The sequence below is a fragment of the Lampetra planeri genome, chromosome 7, assembly GCF_965212315.1.
Source record: "Lampetra planeri chromosome 7, kcLamPlan1.2.h2, whole genome shotgun sequence".
NCBI classification, from domain to species: Eukaryota; Metazoa; Chordata; class Hyperoartia; order Petromyzontiformes; family Petromyzontidae; genus Lampetra; species Lampetra planeri.
The window spans coordinates 11,955,444-11,978,938 of NC_136113.1; the positions used below are offsets into that span (position 1 = coordinate 11,955,444).

General features: G+C 47.5%; 1 protein-coding gene across 1 annotated transcript in view; it reads left to right on the forward strand.

Moving 5' to 3' along the window:
- The window catches only part of LOC144719988 (E3 ubiquitin-protein ligase TRIM9-like), a 49,362-nt gene extending 32,190 nt beyond the window's left edge, over window positions 1-17,172 (forward strand). The window contains 7 exon segments of the mRNA XM_078596382.1: window positions 523-676; window positions 11,433-11,590; window positions 12,886-13,024; window positions 13,599-13,823; window positions 14,778-14,856; window positions 15,609-15,771; window positions 16,061-17,172. Of these exon segments, the coding sequence (XP_078452508.1) occupies window positions 523-676; window positions 11,433-11,590; window positions 12,886-13,024; window positions 13,599-13,823; window positions 14,778-14,856; window positions 15,609-15,771; window positions 16,061-16,156 (1,014 nt within the window). The 3' untranslated portion in view covers window positions 16,157-17,172.
- The last annotated feature ends 6,323 nt before the right edge of the window (window positions 17,173-23,495 follow it).

Consider the following 23,495-nt stretch of genomic DNA (forward strand, 5'->3'; position numbering starts at 1 on the left):
TCTGGCCCCTGCTTAACCCTGAGTCAGATTCGGATGTTTCATGAGGCCAGAGTTTCATGGTATGGTACTGGCCCGGCTTGATAAAATAGCCAGTGGAAAACCACGTCGTGCTGACGTGGCTTGGGTGTGCCAGTGGAAAAAGGGTATAAAACTTCACCAAAGCGGTGAAACCTCTGCAGTCTCCCTAACGCAGTGGACAAGTTTTAAATGAGCTGCTTTTCCAATTGCCGTGTGTGCACGTCACGCATATACATTGTGTGTGCTATGTGTACACTTTCCATGTACGCTGTGTATACACTGTGTATGCTGTGTGTGTATGCTATCTGGAAGCTGCGTATGTTATTCGTACGCTGTGTGTGTACGCTGTGTGTGTACGCCGTGTGTGCACGCGGAGTGTATGCTGTGTGTGTGGACTGAGTGTGTAGGCTGAGTATGTGGACTGAGTGTGTAGGCTGTCTGTGTACGCTGCGTGTGTGTGTGTGTTCACACACACACGCTGCATACGTTGCGTGCGCCGAGCAGATCTCGGATGCCCTCATCAAGCGCGTGCACAGCACGGAGGAGCAGTGGGGGCGGGGGGCGCTGCAGCCCCGCGCCAACCCCGAGTTTGACCTCTCCCTCGACAGCGGACCCCTCCTGCACTCCATCCAGCAGCTCGACTTCCTGCAGACCCGAGGTGAGCCCTGGCTGTGGTGTGGGGTGAGCGTCACCTTGTTGAGACTTCACGCGCCCACTGGGGGTCGATTAAAACGGCCGTGCTCCGGAGAGAACGGCGACTGGCAAGGAAACGTGGAATTTCCAACGCTGGCTCGGGGATATTGGCGTTGATGAGCACCACCCAACTCTTGCTTGAGCATCTGAGGCTCCTCCATTGGGGGTAAACGCAGTCCATCATCACTGCGGAGTCAATAATATGGGTACCGCTGTTTGGGAAGTCAGCGGTGGTCGAATTGCGAATAGACAGATCGCAATGTAGGAATGTGAAATTTCCATCAAAAGGTTAACACTGAGGGTAAGCCCTATGCAACGTTTAAAAGAATTTGGCAACGTTTTGATAACATAAAAATGCAATACCTTCGAGATAAACTGATCAATAAAAGTGGTGGCTGGGTGGCTCCGGAGGCTATCGGCCACAGAGATCCTGGGATAGAGACCATTATTCTTCCACCTGTCGTTAAAGCCTTCACGTGGTTGTCGGTCTTAGCATGGTCACCAATGGCTGCACAAAACACCAACACGATAAAATCAGGGGTTGTTTGTTTATTTGTTTAGGGCATATTCCATCTGATTGGAATTACATTTGTTGCAATGACCAGCGTGGTGAAGTATGGTCTTAAAACAACCCCGTCGCCGACAACGGCGTGGTGCGGGCCTTCATCTGCTGATAGCTTGAGAATGCCTGGAGTTGGATTATTTTATTTTGTAGACAGTTCATAGCGCAGCCAGGTGATGTGATTCAGTCGGAAGGTTGTGAGTCACAATCCCCAGTGGGTGGTCGACTCAATGCCAGTTTATGGAAATCACTTACTCGGTACAAAACATGTTTTTATAACCGATAACCACTTTTAGCGCTTAACAAGCAACGCATTTGAAATGCACGGCCTGTGCCACTGTGTGCTACACATACTCTCTTGAGTTCCCACCCTTTGCTTGTGTAGCAGAGCATTCCATCCTCCATTCACCTACCCACTGAGTGCCGAGCAAAAGAAGACATTTATTGTACTTGAACAGTAAATATATACAGCAATGGGTGGTGTGGTGGCGCAGTTGTTAATGCACACTGCGCTTCGAACCCAAAGATCCGGGGTTTGATTCACGGCCACGGTTGAGATCAGTGGTGAGTGATATCAGAACCCGCCCTGCCATCTCTTCCCCCGCCTGCCGCTCCACCTCCTCCACCTACACCAACCCGAACTGACCAGTGTGGTGAAGTATGGTCGAAATAAAACTTCCATGACTGACATAGTGTGCTTGGGATGGGAAATGGCTGGATGTTTGTGTGTGTGTGTATATATATACAGCAGATGGTATGCATCTGTTAGTCCTTGCAAGAATACCGGAACACTGTGGAAATTCACGTATGCAGCCACCATTGGCATAGGGCCTTCGGTGAGTAAGTGCCCCCACAGTGCTAAATTGAGCTCTGATTTTTATTATTTTGACACTAACCATTAAGCTGTTCCGCCGCCTGTTCAGACTTGCTCTGATTACTGCTGGGAATCGTTTTTTTTTGCGTCCTTTAGCCTGACAGCTCATTTTGTATGAATTTTGTCTTTTTTCTTTGGTGTCAGTTCCATTGGGGAGATCTGCTTGATAATGTCCGTATTCACTCTCTCCGATGGCCTTTGTTGATAAAAGCTTGCGCTCTCTGTGTTGTTGCGATTGATTCGTCTCTTCATAGCAGGCTGCGGAAGGTCTGCTCCCTATCGGCTTTTCTGTTCAACTCTTGTGTCGGTTTTATTTTTTGCAATCGCTAACGGAATTTTTTTTTTGCTGAAGCATTTTTTTTGGACCATCTAATTGTCATTTGGTTGCCTCTGATTTCTGCATTTGTGCAACAAGAAATTGGTTCATCTGTAAATACTTGGCACTGGACCTGTAAGCTGAAAATCACAAACACTTCACCGCTGTCATCATTAACGCCGTGGCATAAATGATGCAGCGGACACATATATAATTTAACGCGTGTGTCAGTAGTTTATTTTCAGAGGAGAGAATTTATTGATAAACCAGTGCATTTTTAACGAATGTTTTGTTGGAACTTGGTGAATTACGTGCCCAAGGTTACGCCAGATCTACTGGCCTGTGGTCCATGCTTCAGAGCTGAGGTTGGGGGGTCACTCAGAGATTGGCGTGTGCTGTGAGACTCCCCAGTCTGTTGGGCTTTCAGGTGGTGAGTTGATCGTAATGCATGCATTGTAGGGTTTTTGTGAGTTCATCGCCTCGTGTGATTTCACCCAGGAGGAGGAGAGGGAGGGAGGGAGGGGCCTAGAGTGGAGGTAAGATCATCAAAGTCAGTCATGAGTTGGGTTTTGGCATTAAAACGCCGAGAATGGACAGAGCTTGAGATTGGTAATAAGTGGTGGGTGAAGGGAGAGATGTACAAATGGAGCATAACAATGAGAGAGGGAGAAAATGTGACATCAGGTTCGGAAAATGTCAGCAAGGCCCGTACTCTGACCAGAGTGAGTGAGTGCGCTAGCAGAGGTGTGAAACTTGCGAGGGCGGAGTTAGTGTTCAACCCTGGACCTGGGAGGTGGGGGAGAATTAAATAAAGACAATGCTGAGCCAAACATTTTCTTTAAAAAAAAAACACACACACAATGGAATGCCGCACCGACACACATTCGCTTGTAAACTGGCACGCGCATGCAAAGTGCCCAGCCATCACAGCAGCGTCTGCTTGGCAGCTGCTGCAAATGCTGAGAGCTCTGCGTGTGCACGGGATTAGTCAGGGTATCACCGACCGATCCTAGGGGTGCATACGCTGTGTCAGAAAAAACAACATTTGCACTAGCTATGTTTGCCGTGATATAATTTGTTTCGCAATATGATAGGATACTCATTTGAACGTTGTGATGATTATCACAATACTGCATCAGCTGCTCAAACTGTACTTCAAAAAATTGTACTTCACGGTTATGTTGTGTTGAGTGCGTTGCTTGCACTAGCAGTGCAAATAAAGATGACTTAAAAGTTCTTCAACTGCAGTTTCTTCGCTTTAAGCCTGCAGAACTCAATGGACTTTTTTTATCATCCACATTTGGCAGGTAGGGCTCCAATTTAAAACACGAGTAATGTACGTGCTGTCAGTCTACGTGAGACAAAAGTTAATGAACTAGGAAAATGATGTCCTATAATAACGATGCTGTCGATAACTCAGAACAATTAAAATGCCCAACAATAAAGACCATGCATTCGTGCATAACGGTCGATGCGACCGTCGCGGGCCTTGTATCGTACGACGTATCGTATCCGCCGTGTATCACTGCAAGCCTTTCGCTGACGCTGATGCATGCGTACCCATGTTCTCAGTGTGCACGTGCTCTGGTAGCAGCAGCGTTTCGCCCGCTGGTTTTCTCTTCCTCTTGCCAGCGTGCAGCGTCCTTACGCACAATAGCAGAGCCAGGATTTTCAGGTGGGGGGGGGCAACCCATCCAGCAATGAAAAATGATAGAGGAGTTGTTAGTAAGTAAGGACTTGTCCCTTGCTTTTTATTCGACGCGTGTGCGGCAATGGCGCAGCCATCGATCGAGGGTCGAATTCGAACCGCGTGTGATCAGCATCGCACTCGCTGAAGGTGAATGCCTTCAGGGAAGTCGTGTACTGTATACGCAACTGCGCACAATTCTGTGAGTCGCTTATAACTGCTTTGCCATTACTTATTGCCAATTATGGACTCAGACTATTGTCCTATCATCATAGGGATTTCGATCGGATCATTGGGGGGGCACGTGCCACCCCACCCCCCCCATTGGCTCCGCCAGTGCTTGCGCACCCTGAACCCCTTGCGTCCATGCTGGGGTTCAGGGTGCACGGTAGATAAACGCATTATTTGGTGACAACTGCGTTGGCAGTGGTGCACAAGCACAAATAACAGCAACAAAAACTCAACATGTTCGTCAATAACACTGTGGCCTCAAAAGGAAAAAATATATATAATTGACGTTTCTGGCAATGATCTTTCTTCCTAGCACATAAAATAGCAGAGTTATGTGCTATGAAGAAGTGCTATTGCTCAAAACGTCACCTATTATATATCTTTCCTTTTTAAGGCCACGGTGTTATTGACAAATGTGTTGAGTTCGACAAATATATATTTACACACATCCGATAGATAGATAGATAGAGACAGATCGATCCGTGTACACTGTGAGTCGTGTTCGGCAGAATCCAAGTTTTTTTTTAAACCCTCAAACAAATTGTGCTTTCGTGCAAAATCAGTTTATGTTACTCACGCATCTTCAGACGCGAAACGTTAATGTGCGTTTATTGCGCATTGCGTGTGTATACATATTCACTTAGTCGATTGCACAAGAGAGTGTGACGAAGAATGGCTAAAATTAGTGATGGGGTGGCAGCCAAGTGTGGAAACAAAATAGAACGGAATCACCTCGAGGGATTGCAACGTTGAAACTAGGTCATGTGTGACCGTGCCGGGTATTGTCGGCACGCAGACCCATACTGTGAGCAGAGAGATGACTTAACGCTGCATTGGTTTATGAATGAATGATGAATGCCGTAAATCTGCGCGCTGTCTTTTTGTTCAATTACCAAGGGTTATCTGCAATGCTGCAGAATATAATTTTCTTTGCACGCCACACACATATACTCCGGTTAGCGATATCTATAGGAGTCAATTATGGCCGTAAGTCTGTTTATTCTCTGTCTGCCCCGTACCAAAACACGTTTACATCCTGGGGGAAACCTGACCTGACAGCTACGCAAATTTGAAAGAACCGCACGGCATATATATAAAAAAACACCTCTTCCATAAAGAGTGATTGCGTTACGATCAACCCTCAGCGTAGTGCTGGCCAGGCATACGCTGCGGTGAATAACTAATGCTGCGAGTGAATAAAACGCATTGCTCCTCTCGAAGCTGGGCGCGTATTAAAGCCGCGCAGTAAACATTGACGGCGGAGTGTGATTTATGTGTGCCCATGATTGCATGTGTATCTGACATTGAGCTCACCCGCCCCCCCCCCGCATGAAAGGGCACGCGTATCGTTTGGCGCTACCGCTACGTTGCCCGGCCTGCAGCGGACATTCCCTTTAGTGGTGCGGGGCCGGCTGAATAATCTATATGTATAAAAAATATAGAGCGAGCACACGCCACACGCCGCTGCATGCGGAATAAATACACCAGGGGGGCCCTTAGTACTGTGCGTGTGCTACGCAGTGTGCGCGTTGCGCGGGGATTTCATGGAGCGGTGGTTCACAAATACTGTGCTGCCGCCGCCGCCGCTGCTGTCGCCGCTGCCGCTGTCGCCGCCGCCGCTGCTGCTGCTGTCGGAGTCCGAGGTTCGATTGGCGACCGTGAGCAATATCAGTGGTGTCCGAGCCCGTCGCGGGCCCTCCCTTCGTTGACACAGCCCTAAATATCTACCCTCGTGGAGATTTTAAGGCTGTGTCTACCCTGGTAGAGATGTAAGGCTCATGTGAACATCAGCACTCAGGAGGCAAACTAAATTAAGGGTGGTTTTGTCCACAAACCTTGAACTTCTTTCGCACCGTACGTAGCCAACCGTGCTAAATCGGAGGTGCCATACCTGGCAGGCACTCATGAACGTCACCTGCCACAACAGTTTTTTTGTGTTACCGCTAAATGGATACGTTTGTGTCTTGGTGAGTGAGGGTGCACACTTGAATATATTTTACCACGAATTATTGTTGCAAGAGAAAATATGTGGGAAGAATACAACCCATAAAACGCATTTTAATGGCTCTTCACCCTTGTGTATAATGTGATTGTAAATATGTGATAGTCGTGTCCTCGTGATCCAAGTGTCTCTAGTTAAGGATAGGGGCCTCCAGTGTTCACACGATCACCCTCTAATTGATTCTGGATGGGGACGTGTTCGTTTGCATTACTGTACTCGCTGTAGATTAATTAGCCTCTACTGTACTGGGCTGATTATCATTTAAATTGAAATGTATGAGAATTAAATAAAGAATTGCCCTGGCAGTTTAATTGATTCACATTTTAAGTATAAATGTTATTATGTAATTAGAAATTAATTTGGAATGCAAATGAAGTGTCAGAAGGGTAAAGTGGATTTGGCAGCGTATCATCCAGCGTGTGGATCGTGGTTTAGTTCAAGAAGGCGCCTGTAATGCGAACATTCATCGGCATTGTGCAGGTGTGCTGTGGACAAATATCAGATGCTATCTAAGCACTATCCAGGCTAAAACTTGCTTATTTTCTGAGATCTGTGTGCATTCCGGGAGGTTTGGTCATAGGCATATTATTAGTAATCCAAAGTAAAGTGAATATGCCTCCATGCTCCAATAAGCTGCACTCGCCTCTAGGTGGCCCTGAGCCAGTAAGTGGAAATTCCACGTTCCTATGACAATACCATCCTGGGAGGGGTGATGAAGGGCTGTCAATCACTGACAAGGATTAGACCTCACGACCTTTTGATTGTGTGCTTGGGCAGTTGAACCACCACAGCACTGCGAGTACAGATCAAGCTTGAGGAGAGCATCCAAAGCATTATGGGGACGGACACACTTGTTAAGAGACAGACCATACTAGCCAGACAAAACCCTATCCTCATCGCTTACTAACTTAGGATGCATCTTCTTGGTTCTTTCGGTAAAGTCACGTAGAAGGGAAATAATAGAATAATAAAAATTAAACATAATAAAATACAATTCTCACGACGTTTCGGCCACAACGCAAGCAGCTGTCCTCAGGTGAAGAACAAGTCTGTCGGAAAGAACCAAGAAGATGAATCCCTGCAGTCACGAAAGCTTTAAATCAAAATTTTATTTGGGATGCTAACACTCAACTCTTAACTCGGTGAGCAGGTAGATATTTTGCCTTTAAACTTTTGAATAAGATATCATTGCGGCTCTCACAGAGTCTACATGAACACACTGCAGCATAACGCGAGGTCAGTAGCTCATGTGAGAATGGCCAATCTACCACGGACAGCTCTGCCTCTTGGTGCTTCAGAGCCGAGCCAGGGCTGCCCTCTGAGACTACTCGCCCGCAGGGTTGACAGGGCTTTGCTTTAAAGAAAAAATACAATATTTATAGAACTTATAATCCTCTCTTTGTGGCCGCGATATAGCTCAGTTGGTGAGAAACAGGGCTTCCGGTTGTGAGATCCTCCTGCATTCAAATGAAGCCCAGAGTCGGCTAAACCTTAATTTGTCCTGGCTTATTTACATAAGCGCCGCCCAGTGAGCACCACTTTGAGGGTTTATTAAAAACTACAGGACAACCTTCCTGTGAACAGGGCATCGTCCCTGTCAGCCCGTCCTAAAACTATTAACTAAATTAACTTTTATTTTATTACGTAAGGCCCACTGAGCTATACAGTTCTTTTTTAGAAGTGACCTGGCCACAAATGATAGCTAAACACAGTGGCTTATCATGTGGAAATGTTTAGCAGCCAAATACTCTCAACGTGTGCTTCTAAATGTGGAGGGAAAACCCGGAGGGCCCGGAAAAAAATCCACGTGATCTCGAGGAGAACTCGGAAACTCCAAAAATACAGGAGTCAGGGTCTGGCTCGAATCCACCACCTCCTGCATACCCGGGTGGGTAGTTAGCATCTCGCTCCTGTGGCGTCCTCTAACATGTATGTCTGCCAGTCAACATATCCACCTTCATAGCCAATAAATCTGCCTCCAAACACAACATATCTACATCATTTCCCAGAATTTCTGCCTCCATACACGTTATATCATATCATGAAACCACAATATCTACCTCCATGGTTTTTCACACCCTATCCAACATGCTTGCCTCTCTATCCACAACATATCCAGCTCTTTACCCAGTCAACCACTCTTCACAACTTGTTCACCTCACTTTTCCAAAACAGCAATTGCCAATTAAACTGAACTCAAGAATGATGCTCAGTGCGCTTATCGCATGCCAGGCAGTGCACCAACTCATTCTCATGAACGTTATTTTTGACCTCTGTTGCCCCTCCCCCTTCTGCCATTAGCCCCCCCCCCCCTCCTTCCTCAACGTTGTACACAACTTGGGTCAAGTCTTTTTCTTTACCTACCATAATGGTCATAAGGTTATAAGGTCATAAATAGCTCATGTTCAATGATCGTGGGATCCCGTTTTATTCTGGTCCCAATGTGCCCTTGCTGGACTCTGTATGATGAAAAGTACATGCTGTGACCGACACACTAACAGACAAATGAAACCGCTTCTACCTAGAGGGTGTCCACCGATGAGATCGGTTCATGTGCAGGTTGTGGATCGATTGTGGCACCACAGGATTGTGAGAGGTGGGGACGGCTTGGGGAGGCCCTCATTCCACAGTCGATTGTTCATCGCTAACGACGTCGATGATGATGATATACAGATACCAACATGGTTTTTATACATTATGCACACTTATTTTTTTTGCACCACAAAAAAAATATACACCCTGAGCTACAAAATATTAATAACCATGAAACCGACAGTTGCAGCCCTAGGAGCTGTGTGGCTTCAGGGAACCGAAACCGCAGTGCCGCGTTATAAATGGTCCCTGCTGTAATGACCCAAGGGCTAGCGGCGCACGCCCCACACACTCCCGCCTGTGGATTACAGCGCTCTATCCCTCCCCACAAAACTGATTTATTTGGTGCAATTGATTTTCTGCTCTGGGCGGGAGATGCACGACAGAGCCGTTGCACTCTCGAGCCAGAGCCAGAGGAGCCAAGGAGCCCTAAGCCGCTTTATTCGTCTTGGTCTGACACCTCTGCCACCACCGCTGCTTCAGAAGACCTACCCCCTCGGCGCTTTGTCCTTTCACGAAGCCAAAGTTAAAGTGTCTCGCTGCTCGAACGAACAAGGGAGCAACGCTTCGTTGGCCCCCTTCAGACGGTGGTAGAAAGTCCACATTCCTGCGGCCTCTGCAATGTCAAAGAACGAATTCTGAAGTGATGTTCAGGATGGAGGCCTGTCATACAAACTCGGTGGAGTTCTGCTCACATGGTAATAGGTTTTTACCCTTTCAACTGGTACAAAAACTGACACCTTTATACAAGGCATCATGTTTGCAATAACCACAACACAAGCAGTCAAAATTCTGCTCACATGCTTTGAGAAGAGTGCTCATCGCATAACATCGAAGCTGACATTTTAAGACTTCAGCTATGGAATATTCTGAGTTAAGTATAAAAACAGTAATGTCAAAGTCAACGCGTGTCCTTTAACAAAACAGCATATGGCATGGCGTCCTGTTGGAAATGAGCCAGTGGTTGAAATACCACATTATTATGGGGGGGGGGCACTTTCTTCATAGCACAACTACCGTTGACTCCCCACAATGTGGTCATTTATTGACCCAGATGGATGCCGAGTTGAGTCGACTCCGAACAAAGGATTTGAACGTTTTGAGAATCTGAAACTGGTGTTCAGCAGCAGATGGCAGAGCGTGACCGGGCCTTTTTGTGCTTTGGCGAGATGTCCCAGCAGAGACATAAATCGTGCCTCACATAATTTCTTAAGCATTTTGGTTATTTGTGCTTGTGCTAATTTCCCTCTACCTGCCACTGTGGACATGATATAGTTTCGGCCTTTGACTATTCACTGCTTAGACGAGGGTCTCCTTGTGTCAGTCATGGGGCTAGGTTGACCGTACTTCACCACGCTGGTCACTGCAGGTTGGCACAGAGGGTGTCCAGGACGCGTTCAGATTACCACTCACAACTAGTGTTAACCACTGCCAGCAATCAAACGTAGGATGCCGGGTTCATAGTGCCGTGCCCTAACCACGATGTGCCACCGCTCCAACCGCGTTTGTTTGTATTTGTATTTAATTACGTTTGCTCCCAGAGGTGGGTAATTCACTAGATATCTGTTAATTATGACTCACTGCACAGCGAGCAGCCACCAACTTAGATGAGCACGTGGTTTGTGTGCTAACCGCTGCACCTCTACAGTACTCTCTTGACATGTCCTTCTTTATACGGTAACTCCTCGCTTAAGTGCGTGTTCAGCAAATGCGTGTTTGCTATCACGCGGGTTCTTCCACGAGGAAACACTTTCCACATGACACGGGACGGGCACATTATAACGTGGAACCCGGCTCACCACGCACCGTTATAACGCGGGTTTAAGAGAAGCTAACGATGAATTACTTTCTTGAGTTGTGCGTAGGGGTCGGCACGGTTTGGCTCAAACCACCAAACCGCGGTTTGAACCGAACCAAATCGGTTTGGTTTGGCTCTGTTTGAACTGGTTCGGTTTGGTTTGGGGCTACGAAAACCGACTCGGTTTGGCTCGGACAGGGTGGAACCGGCTCAAACTAGTTTGGTTCAAGCCAACTTAAGAGGTTTGGTTTAGCTTAGTTTGGTTTGGTTTTGGTTTGGTTTGGTTCAGTCGTCGCTGGTTTGGTTTGGATTGCTCAATTTGAAACCAGTTTGAGTCGGTTCAAACCGTGCCGACCCCTAGTTGTGCGGCTGAGCGGTGCGATACAGTACGTGGAATGATACAGTTACGCGGTGGCGTACTCTTAGTTATTTGTCCCGCCACCTCACTGTGCGTGCTTACGTCGCATCTCGCCAAACTTTATCGTCACGTCACAGATGAGGAAATTGTTTTCGTTTAACGCCTTTTTCCCGTGTAACGCCTCGCTTTTCAGAAACGCATCTACCGCGTTAAACGAGTTATTGCCGTGTGTTAACGTAACCGCCCGCGTTCCCCATCCCTGCCTTCCCGTACGCCGTGTCCTCTGCTGCTCCAAAAGCAGCCCAGCCGGCCGTGCCGGCCGCCCCACTGCTGCAGCTGGAGGAGTGCTCGACGCAGACCAACAGCGCCACGCTGTCGTGGAAGGCGTCGCCGCTGTCACCGGCCAACATCGAGGGATACGTCCTGGAGCTCGACGATGGCACCGAGGGCTTATTCAGGGTCCGGGGACCGCACGTGACATGGGGTTGTGGGAGAGCCTCCAGGGTTGGGTTTTCCACCTATTACAGGGGTCGGGAAACCCAAATAACAAGAAGAGGCATACTTTTGGAATTCGGTATAACAAAAGAACCCCGCAATATTTCAAGGTCCGCAATGCGTGTGAATACGAGACGGTGGTCCTCAATAGTCTCACCAAGCAGTCCTTAAAGAGCCGCAGGTTGTCGACCCCTGACATATTCGGTACACAAATACGGCGCATATCAGGAGAAGGAAGAATATCTCATGATACAGGACGAAGGGGGAACTACGGTGTAGCTGATGAACTGGCGGAAATGTTAGCTTCAATGTTTCTGGAAGATTTTTCAGCTTCCACAGGGGCGGCTGACTCGAAAATCCAGGACGGGCGGCAAAGCGTAGGCAAGGGGAATTCAGGGGGAGTGACGACACCGACGTGGGGAGACCAATTACACCTCATGACCGACCGTCGCCACGGGGCAGTGTTAACAATGATGGTGCCGTGGTTTTGGTCTTAGCCGATACATCACTGCCAACACACGCGGGTATTGAGGATATTGGAGACGGACCAGATCCGATTTGTTATATCCCTCAGCTGTTGCACAGTCAACTCCTAACCCCCCCCACCCCCACCCCCCCCAAGGTATATTGCTGCAAAATCTCCCATGATTGGGCTTTACCGTATTTTCTGTGATGATTGACTTCTGAATGCCACTTCTGGGTGCCACTGCCAATGTACATCTTGCACTGTGTTTCTAAAAAAACACTTCGTAGTGGGCTGACACACTTGCCCACTCGAAAGCTGGATTTTCTATAATTAAGTGAAAAAAGCTAATTTTGTGATTTGGGAAATAATTGCAGTAACAGGGCATGCTTTGTACATACGTTGAACTTCTATGGCACCGTACGTAGCCAATCGTGGTAATCGATGGTGCGGGGGAAGGACAAAAATGATGGAGTACACAACGGTCATGAGAGATTAATATTTAGCTAGAAATGCACTGGGACACGTGTAGGGTTGCCAACTTTCACTGGAGCTATTCCAGGAGAATTATTTTCCCAACATGACTGCCAAAAGTAAGGAAAATGCAATAAGATGACACCATTAAAGTTTTGAACAATGATGAATATCCGTACTAATTATGCACTTTCATTATATTAATACATTTTCTTAAAATTCCTGTCACTCGTCACCCAGAGATCGATGCCAATTGTGGTTAGAGACTCCCAGCCAATCTGGGAGGTTTGGCGACCCTAGTAGACACGCGCTGTGTCTGCAGGAGGTGTACGTGGGCACGGAGACGCTGTGCACCGTGGATGGCCTGCACTTCAGCAGCACCTACAGCGCACGCGTCAAGGCCTTCAACAAAGCTGGAGTCGGGCCCTGCAGCAAGACCGTGGTGCTGCACACCTCCGAGGGTAGCGCTGACCCCGACACTAACGGTGACCCTGACCACAATCCTGGCCCTGTTTCCTGACTTTTAAACTTACCCTAAATCTGTGCATAACTCTAACTAAACTTGACGGTAATCCTAATCCTAATAACTCTAACCATAACTCTTACCCTGAATCTTCAACCTGACCCTAACCTGAACTCTCAACCTGATCCGAACCCATTCGTGTAACCCAATCCCTTGAACCCTAAACTATTAATCACACTGACCCTGGTGGCCTAAAACTATAACACTAACCCTGACTCTTGGCTTGATACGAACCTCATCTCTCACCCAAATCCTAACCATACCATTGACATTCAAATCCTAACCCAAATCCTAACATTAACCTCGACTTTGAACGAATTGTGACCTACCTAACTTTGGCCTGGTACTAACACTAACCCTTACATTGACACTAACCCCATCCACACCATAATCCTAATCCCACGACAATAACCCTAACATTGACCGTGACTCTAATCTTGATCTTGACTTCAGGTACTTTATGGCCTATACATACTGTGTCTGCTCCTCCTCCGCTTTGCCACCCTCCAAAGTGGCGTGGTTCTCACTGGACCCCAGCTCCGCCCACCAGGACGTGATCCTGAGCAACGGGAACCTGACGGCGTCGTGCAGCAGCTACGACGAGCGCGTCGTGCTGGGCTCGGCAGGGTTCACGCGCGGGGTACACTACTGGGAGGTGACGGTCGACCGCTACGACAACCACCCGGACCCCGCCTTCGGGGTCGCGCGCCTCGACGTCACGAGGGACGCGATGCTGGGTGGGTGGGTTCGTGCGACGGGCTTCGAACTCGTGGGATAGCTCGACGATAAAGTGGCGGGCCGTGCCGTGGTTGTAACGGTCAGCTGCACACTGGACTTGCAACGCAGAGAACACCGGTCCGATTCGATCTCCCGGTGTGGTAGATGAATGAATGGAGAGGTTTCCTAAATCCTCCCTCCTGCCTCTGTCCACCCAGCAGCGTAGTTGGGTTCACTGCCAGTGTGAAAGAGTAGGCCAAATACCCTCTAGGGCGGCCCTCTGAAGCTCCCTCATATGGAGACCCTTCTGCTTAGAGTGGCATGAGCAGGATATTGCAAGGCTGCTCCTTTACCTTGTTTTGCAGAGACTTCCTACCCATACTGTGTAAAAAGATAATGCACACATTGATAGAAATAGTACTTACAAAGTAGTACTCGCGTTCCTCTTTCAATGATACTTAATAAGCCCTCCAAGAGGGAATCACACATCGATCTCTGCGTGTGCGATCCAAAGTGCTGGATTGCAGGTGTGCGCCAACACCCCACCGCGCAGACCGTTAATGGAGTGAATTTGCTCATCTTTGTATTGGTGCAGTGCAGTGGAGAACATTCCCCCGCTGAGTGTGCGCCTGTGGAGTGGTGTTGCAACGATTGATCGCATTTCTCTGCAATCTCGGCCACCTGCATTTCGTTCCCAGCCATGTGTGCTTGCGTGCATACAGGTGTGGCTAATTGCATTTTTTTGCCTGTCCTGACCATTCCCTAGGCTGACTTGCCCTTAAATTAGTCACTCAAGCGGGTGTATTAAGAGCAGCGCTGAGGAGACACGGGTGGCCCGGACAAAGTGGCAAATACACCAGCCAATCAAGCGAGCAGCAAATTAAAAGGCGCACGAGGCTTAAAGCGCTCGCTGCTGCCATCTACCATGAGGCTGAACGGGTGAATCTGAAGTATATGTGTTTGTGTGCATCCAGGTAAAGACGATCGGGCTTGGGCTATGTACGTGGACAACAACCGGAGTTGGTTCATGCACAACAACTCGCATACACACAGGTAAACACCCTCACCACGCTCGCATGCTGAGGGGGTGACCAATGTCGACAATCGGCAGATTCGCGTAATGGCCAGCTGTGTCGTGGAGCATTGCATTACATGTGCGTCGTCGTGCAAAGGACGGGTAAAGTAATCTTGTGGTTTTTTTTTGTGGGAAAAAATAAATAAAATCGCAGTGGAGTATCTGCAACGGTTCCACAGACCCCTTCCCCACGGCCTTGCTGAGGAGCAGGGGCTCGCGGATCGCAGGCCGGGAGCCACCGCTCACGCGTCTCTTAGGCAAAGTGAAGGGTCTCTGATGTTTACGTAACTTAATTTTACCGTGAATGGTTTTGCAAATGAACATGTCCGAGTCAACTTTTGTTCCCGGAAAGGTATTTTTGTACGTAAAATTGTTGATCTTCTTGGTTCTTTCGGTAAAGTCACGTAGAAGGGAAGTAATAAAATAATAAAAATAAAACATAATACGTGACTTTACCGAAAGAACTAAGAAGATGAATCCCTGCAGTCACGAAAGCTTTAAATCGAAAAATTGTTGATGTTTGTACGCCATTTTCGATTTCTTCTGTAACGTGGTTGTTTTTTCGCTGATTTCTGTTTGCTCCATTGCGGTACTGTACTTGTTCACACGTTGCTTGCTTTCGTCACTTCGGTGTGCCCGGTCGCTCACTCTCTCCCATTGAGTTCTCACCTCGTTAAACTAAATAAACTTGAAACTTGCTTTTGTGTGCCCGCCTGTGCCCTCGTCGCAGGACGGAGGGCGGCATCGCGAAGGGCGCAACGGTCGGGGTGCTGCTCGACCTGACGCGACGCATCCTCGCCTTCTTCATCAACGATGAGCCGCAGGGTCCCGTGGCCTTCCATGACCTGCAGGGCATCTTCTTCCCGGCCATCAGCCTCAACCGCAACGTGCAGGTGCTTACAAGTCGGTGACAAAATGAGAATAATTCAGATGACAGGGACATATAAGGTTTGAGGGCTGATGATGTGCAAACCTCCGAATGGCACGGCTGGCTACGCACGGTGCGAAAGAAGTTCAACAACATACATACAACCTACACGTGCATGTATGTTGAACTTCTTCCGTATGATCGTGAACAATTCACGTGCAGTTGTGTGCAGGGGCCTGCATCAGGCATGGGCAGGTACGTCTTATGGCCTTAATAGGTGCTTGCTAACAGGAGCCCCGTGCCTTCTTGTTCAGGTGACGCTGCACACAGGGCTGGAGCCCCCAGACGTGCAGACAGAGGAGGAGGTGGCGGCGGCGGTGGCATCGGCGCGGCCCACGGCGACCGTTTGAGCCCCGTTGCTACCAGCGGCATCTTCTCGAATCCTCGGAAGCACTTACCAAATTAAACGACGTGACGCAAATGCTGCACAGGTCACCGTGCCAGACTTGCAAAGTATAGAAACAGAAACGCGAGAGCTGAGCACGTCGAAATGAACGCATTTTAGAACTTTTCTCCAACAAGAACATTCGATTCATGGAATTGTCCACAGGTGGAGGATTTGCTTATCTGTCACGCCGATACCACCTGCCGTTTTTACTGCATTGTGAGGATGAGGGTAGGCACATACCCCTACCGGAATTGGTACACCCCCCCACCCCCACACTGGGTACCTCCCCCTGATGAAATGTTACATTTTACGTTTGGGTTGAAATGGGGGGGGGGGGGGGGTGGCTAAGAAAATGGTGTCTTGCACACACGGTGTTCCACAGTGGATGCTATAAAGTAGGCGTGCAGTGCGTAGCAGAGGTTAATTACGAAGGGTGGTTATCATAGAACCTTTTTGCTTGCAGTGGCGGGGAGTAAGACAGTAGAAATAACGCTTTACTGTCATCAAAATTACCAAAGTAATACTGTGCGATTCTTCTATTATCACTGTGTAGACTACTGTTACTTGACATGTACTAATTGGTTACATTTTTACATTTTATTTAAAGAAATATTTATTAAAATTCAACAATTCAAAAGACAAACGACCGTTGCCACCAGCTTAGAGAAACGATACGTGTTAGCGACTTTGGTCAATGCCAGAACAGCAACATCCGATGCATTTAGATCTCACCACAAACCCCGCTAATTGTACACTTTGGTAGTGTTGGTGGCCCTAAGTGCGTGGTGGTAAATTCCTCTTTTGCCACATTGTCGGGAAAGCGCCGCCAAACTTTTGGTGTAAAACGAAGCCCCCTAATGGTCAGTCGACGTTAATGCATGAGCAGGTCCTGCCGAGGGCACTGGACGTCATGGTAATGGTAACGTACAGCAGACCTGATGTGCCTCCCGTCAGAGGCCAAGTGGGCCCTGAAGAGAACTGATGGCACCACCACCCCCCCCCCCCCCCCGTACTCCCCTGTTGGTCAGGACGCCAAAACTACCGTACACCAAGGCACTGTGACCCCGCCAAAGCTGTGAAACAAAACAATGAACAGGGCATGCGATGAAGTTGCAGACGTGGGGTTAAGGGTAGTGGAATAACCAGTACAAAGCTCAGTTAGTTAGGGGTAGGGCTAGTTTGCTCCACCCCAAACTGGTTGTTCCTCCTCCCAATTGCAAAATATCGCATTGTCGGTTGTTGGCTGCATTTCATTGCCGGCGTTTACAGCGCGTCTCCTGCCTGAGTTTTCCGCGACAGGAAGGTCGAATTGCGGTGGAGGTTTCTTTGCCTTGAAAGGCGAATTCACTCTGAGGTCTCCAGATACTCAACGGGAGCAGTGTTTGTCGATTGTCAGCCACCTGACTGCCTCTGTACTCAAATCACCACCACCGTGTTCAAACACGAATTGGACAGCGCTCATCTCCCCCGAGCCAGCGGTACAGAGTCGACATCGCCGGATGACCGGTGTAAACGGTCGACGTGTAAACGTTCCAAGTGGGCCATAACATCGCTTCGAAGTTAGTTTGCGCAGCCAGTGGCTACTGCTCAATGCTGAGCAGCAAGTTTGATGGTGTTAAAGAAGAAGCATCGGGGCAGTGACCGAAGGCGCAGCGACGTGAGCCGCTGTGCCGCTGTTAACGCCGATGGAGGCAGAGGGTGTGGAGCGGCGCACATCGCTCCGCCTTGGGTTTGGCAATGCTCAGTTTGCCGTGTGTATTGCACAGGCGCTTTTTTGCCATCGAGCCGTAAACTACGGGCACGGCCTGACTTAGCGGAGCCGTTATGAAACCAGCAAAGAGTGGCTTCGACTTCAACCTCGTGACAATTTTGTGCAGAAAAGGCTTCGAGGAACAAGTCTGGAAATTGGTGCCACAAATACAGCATTGACGTTGTAATTTTGGCAAGCAAGGGTCAATGCACATATGCGAAATTGACTAAATTCACTCAATGAATAGATAGGCAGAACCTTAATGGTTCATAACACTAGTTTGCTGAGTTCGGCAGGATTACTCTCGATCGGGGATGCTGCGAGTCGAAGTTTGTGCTTGCTGTATGCGTAGGCTCTCAGATGTAGGGAAATGTGACACCTGCTTGCCCAACATCACTGAAACGAGCGGGTGTCTGCACTCACACCGCCCTCGTGTTCCCTGCAGCCGCGCGGGTCCCGTTTCCACGAGTTTTTTGTCGGGCCCTTCGAGCCATGAACGCTCGAACACGGCGGGCACATTCCCCCAGACTCTTAGAGGGGGCCGCCAGTCGCGAGACGAAACTACAAAGTGCATTGATAGGAGAGTGATAAACTGAGGATACGCATTGGGGGGCACAAACTCACGTCAGCAATGTCTTGCCGAGTGGTTCGGACACTCCAACTACAATGCTCCTTTAGAGTGCTGTTAAAGACAGTGGCTATATTATTTGGTCAAAAATAGTGAGGCCTTTCGTCCCATTGGAGTGATGAATCTGAAATCTCGTCAAAAGTCTCTCCCTCAAGCGGTGCTCATCTCTGGTGGTGGCCCTAAGCAAGTGGATGCAGTCCCACGTTGCTGGTGCAGAGGCCAGTATATTCGTAGGACTTTGCACAAAGTGGTACTCATTGAGCCAGGAAAGTTGAGAGGCTGTCGACCCCTGACTGGAATACAAATGATCGACCTCGTCGTGGTTGGAGCAGGAGAGAATATATGAACAGAAAGTCTACCTAGACAGCAAAAAAGCAGCTAAACCTTTGCATTTGTTCCGGAGAGCTCTCCCAACTCGGCGGAGCGCTTGGTGCGTACGTGTTTATAGGAGGTATTCATTGGTGAAATGACGATGTGGGATTTGGGAAATTGTGGGCAGTTCACCAAATTGAGCAACTTTGGCACTTCTTGCCAAACTTATGCAGCAAATGCATTACAATTGTTCGTGGCCGATAGACGCTAAAAAGGTGCTTCTCATAAGCTTTCGGTGTTTTTTCAATCAGTCTACGAGAATTGCTTTTATCCTGGCAAAACCCACCAGCAGTTGTTTATAGAATACACCTCTCAGGAAAACGTTGATTCTCCATTCATGAGGTGGCTGCTTATCTCTTACTCCTCCTCTGGACTGCGCAGCTATGCAGCTGAGACCAATGCAGATTAAATAAAAGTTCAAGGTGTCACCCTGCTCAAACGGCGTCCTTGAGCAGCTGGTGGGAATTCCATGACTCCAAAGGTACGGTCAAGGGGACCAACACTGACCGACGCGAGCAATGGACAACAACGCGTCAACAGCAATTAGGTTTTGTACAATACCAGCGTCGCTTTCCGCTCGCATGTTAGGCTAGTGCCAAGTGGTAGCTTAGCATTTTGATGTCGCTGTGAATATACCACGAGGCGGAAGTAATAAGTGTCCGCCATTATGTGTACGCGATGCATGCTGGGACTTAATTGGGTGTGGGGGGGGTCCAGGCGTGATTTAAGTAAAAGAAGAAACATGCAATTTCTTAAATTTGTTTCCATCTTTTACATTTTTAAAAAATAATTTTTCGATTAAATTTACAGTATTTCGTTGATAATGTTCAACCAATACCAGCCATGAACCACATTTGTGCCATAAAAAATGTGTGTGCTGGCCACCTGTCCCATCGCCCAGTGTGTCCAGCATTTAAGTCAAGCAGCGCTGAACAAGCGCAGGTGCTGTCCTGAGCCTTTCTGTACTCTAATGCAATTCATGTGCAAAAGATTTGACAACTTATATTTGTATGTTAAGGCTGCAGCGAATCTGTACTCACATTGGGAGGTATGGGATATGGTTGGATGTTAAATGTACAACCAAAATCCAGTTTTTATTCCAATAATTTCTGACCATATACCATGTGACCATGCATGGATAGGATGTACATGAGAATATTCCACTTGTGGTGGTGAATCACTTCTGAAGGTCCCATCACCCACATTATAAGATGGCATGTCATACAACAAGGCATGCTGTTACCTGAACACTGGCTACAAATGTCCTGCCATAGCGTATTTTAAACCCACAATATTAGTTCAGGCGAGGTGAGCAATTGCGAGAGATTACAGTCAAAATTTGGCAAAAAAATCCATTGCCCCATCGAGATTCATAAGTACCCACAGACTTGTGGCTGCGACTCATTAATATCTGGATTTCTGCACATTGAGACTACGCCACTCCACGTGGAGATGTTAGGATGCACCTATCACATGTTGAGATCTCACTCGTTCATGTGTGTGATTTCACGTTGAGGTCAAGCTACAACTTGTTGAGCGCCGCTGAATATTCGGGACCGTTTGTTTCTAGAGCTCGAAATGTGCTGGTGGAACTCCATACAGGGTTAGCGGTCGTGTAACTCAATACATATTAGTGGAACACAACTTGCGGTAGTTAGATCTCAACAAATGGTGCCCGCAACTGGCATTGGAGGGCCAATGGTAGAACTCAATGGACTTTTAAAATCCACATTTGGCAGGTAGAGCTCCTCATCTTGAGACCGGGCTCCTTTAGTCAAAGCCAGGGCAGACTCGATACTCCAGTATTTACTGCTGCGTGTGCGGTATATATATATATATATCTGTGGTGACCCCGTTTGGGATTGGAAGGGTCTTTGCGACTGACCGTCGACTTCCTCGGACATCACATTTCATTTTGTAATCCCCACCACCCGGACCAGAAGTGTGCTTGCGTTTGACAAGGATCAGCCGCTCCATTCCTCTCCAATCCCTTCCTCTTAACCACACTCTGGGTGGGACATTGCTTTTACTTTGAATTCAATTTGTCAGCAGTGAACTGATAGATGGGTAGATAGATCTATACATTACTTTTATATATAACAAGGTAAGAGCCCATTGAGACTAGAAGTCTCTTCTTCAAGGGCGACTTAGATGTTGTGGCCAAACTGTGTAAGGATTCTGGGCCTTGCTGGTTGGGGTGATACGCTATAGAATGGGTCTCTATACTTTAAAAAGTTGCACACACGAGGCTAGAATCACCAGCTGACCTGATTCTAAATGTTTATCAATGTGAATTGTCACCGCGAAGCAGTGACGATATGGAATTTCTGCTCCGTGCTCACTGTATCAGATTCTCTTATCCATAGAGGTGCACATTGTCAATGCAAATGGTGCTACATTAATGTTGACCCTTCATTGGGATGTCAGCCTTGCTACTTGGTAGGGTGAGCTGATCGTGGAGCGGTGGTGCATGAGTACCTTTAAAGGATCCTTATGAGAATGTGATCACACCAGCCCAATTGTGCTGAACATTAACGGGAGTGGCTCAACCAATATTGTGTAAATGTTTGGCACAGGCAGTGTTTTAACTGATCCTTTAAAGGTTCAAAGAGCTCCTATGTCATGGAATAAATTAAACCTTACAAGGAGCTACTTAGGAGGTCACTCATGAAATAGAAAACCCTGATTGTAATATAATACGTTGGACTGACAGGGCGGCTCAGAGACCCGGAGTCTCAGTGTTCGATACAATAACGTGGTGCCGGGTTAAATCTGTGCAACTGAGGATGACAACTGGGTCAGAAAATTGTCAATGCACTCGCCATTGAGCTCAGTGGGATGACTATGGTGCACCAACGCAGTTTTGTGAAAGATACGTTCACGACCTGGGCTTAATTTACCATTTCCCCCCCACCCGCCCCTCAACGCCCGAGGGGGAGGTGGGGGGGGATATTTTCTGGAGCTCAGCCCTGAACAGCTAAGGCTGAAATTAAGCCCTGTTATTGACCCTGTGACTTCATTTACAGGAGTATGCAACTGTTTTATGGAATATAGCCATAATGTAAAGTTAAAATATAAGTAGCAACTACATTTTGGTGAAACAATAATATACCTGGCGAGGTGTAGCTGTAGTTAAGTGCGGGACTCACAATCGTAAGGTTGAAATCATGGGTCCAGGGGTTGACTCAGGCCATCTTCTCTGTGGGGTCAGTGGAATGTGAGAAATTAACATCACGTATGTATGTTGAAATTTTTTCGCACCGTACGCAGCCAACCGTGCTAATCAGAGGTGCGGGAATAGGACAACAAACTAAACATAAAAAGCAGTTATAAAGAAATGAGTTTTCAATGTATCACTGTGAGAAGTCAACAGGGGTTTGTCCGATAATGACACTGCCCATACCATGGGATTGTGGATTGTCTACCACTGGCTCAGGACTGCTAATGGAAATGCGTTTCAACCCTTTGTTCATTCGAACGGGGAGACACTTTCAATTTAATTATAATGTGTTTAATTGTATGGTACTTGGCTGTACTTCAAAATAATTTGTGCCCAATTGTACTTTGAGCTGATTTCAAAAATATTTTTTATTGAGTTTAAATGTATTGTAATGTTCATTTTCAACATGCATAAGAGATTTGAATTACATTTTGTAAAAGTAAAAACCCACAAGGAAAAAAGCGGCTTCCCACTCAAACGAGCCCGGGGTGATTTTCACCCCCCATTGCCATCCTTGTGCCACTGTTGGAAATTCCCACAAAGTATATAGCTCACGTGATCAATCCCAGAGGAGATGGCAGGGCTGAGTCAATCCCAAAGAGAGCGATTTTAACTTTCATTATGTGACTCTAGCATTCTGGGTCAGTGTCACCTGGACGAGGATAATAACTTCGGCAATTAAACCTATTCACAGACTGGCGCAGCTACAAGGGTGTTCTTTTTGTTTAACTGGCACACTGGCTGTGAGCATCCGGTGCTGCGAGGCGCTGGGTAGAGAGATGTCCGCCCTTCTCCCCGTCGCCTATCGCACGCGCCGGCAACCAACGTGGACGCGTCTTTCCCCCCCCCCCCCGCACTGGCACCCGATACTGGGGGAGGTTAACGTTTGTGTCACATAAAGAAAGAAAAAAAACACAGGTGCTGACTGCTGCTGTGGCGAAGATATCTGCAGCACGTCCTGCTGTCTACCTGTAAACACAATCGGCCTTAATCACATAAAGTCGAGCAACCACATCGATTCACACAATCGGGTTTTTTTGTTAATTAGCGAAATTGGTGAAGCGTCAACAAAGTTTTACGATATACAATAATGCATATAGTGTCGTAAACAGTGGTCGTTTTTTTGTAAAATAAAATAGATAAAAATTCATTTATATTTAACACAAAATTAAAAACTGCATGTAAGGGTAAAAGTGTGCATCGGAGTACGCGATTATAAGATATATTTATAACATTTTGTAAAATGACGACACTAAAATATAAAATTTCAAAATGTTGCTGTTAATAATGGAGACTTGTACAGGTACACCAAATATTGCAAAAAGATATTG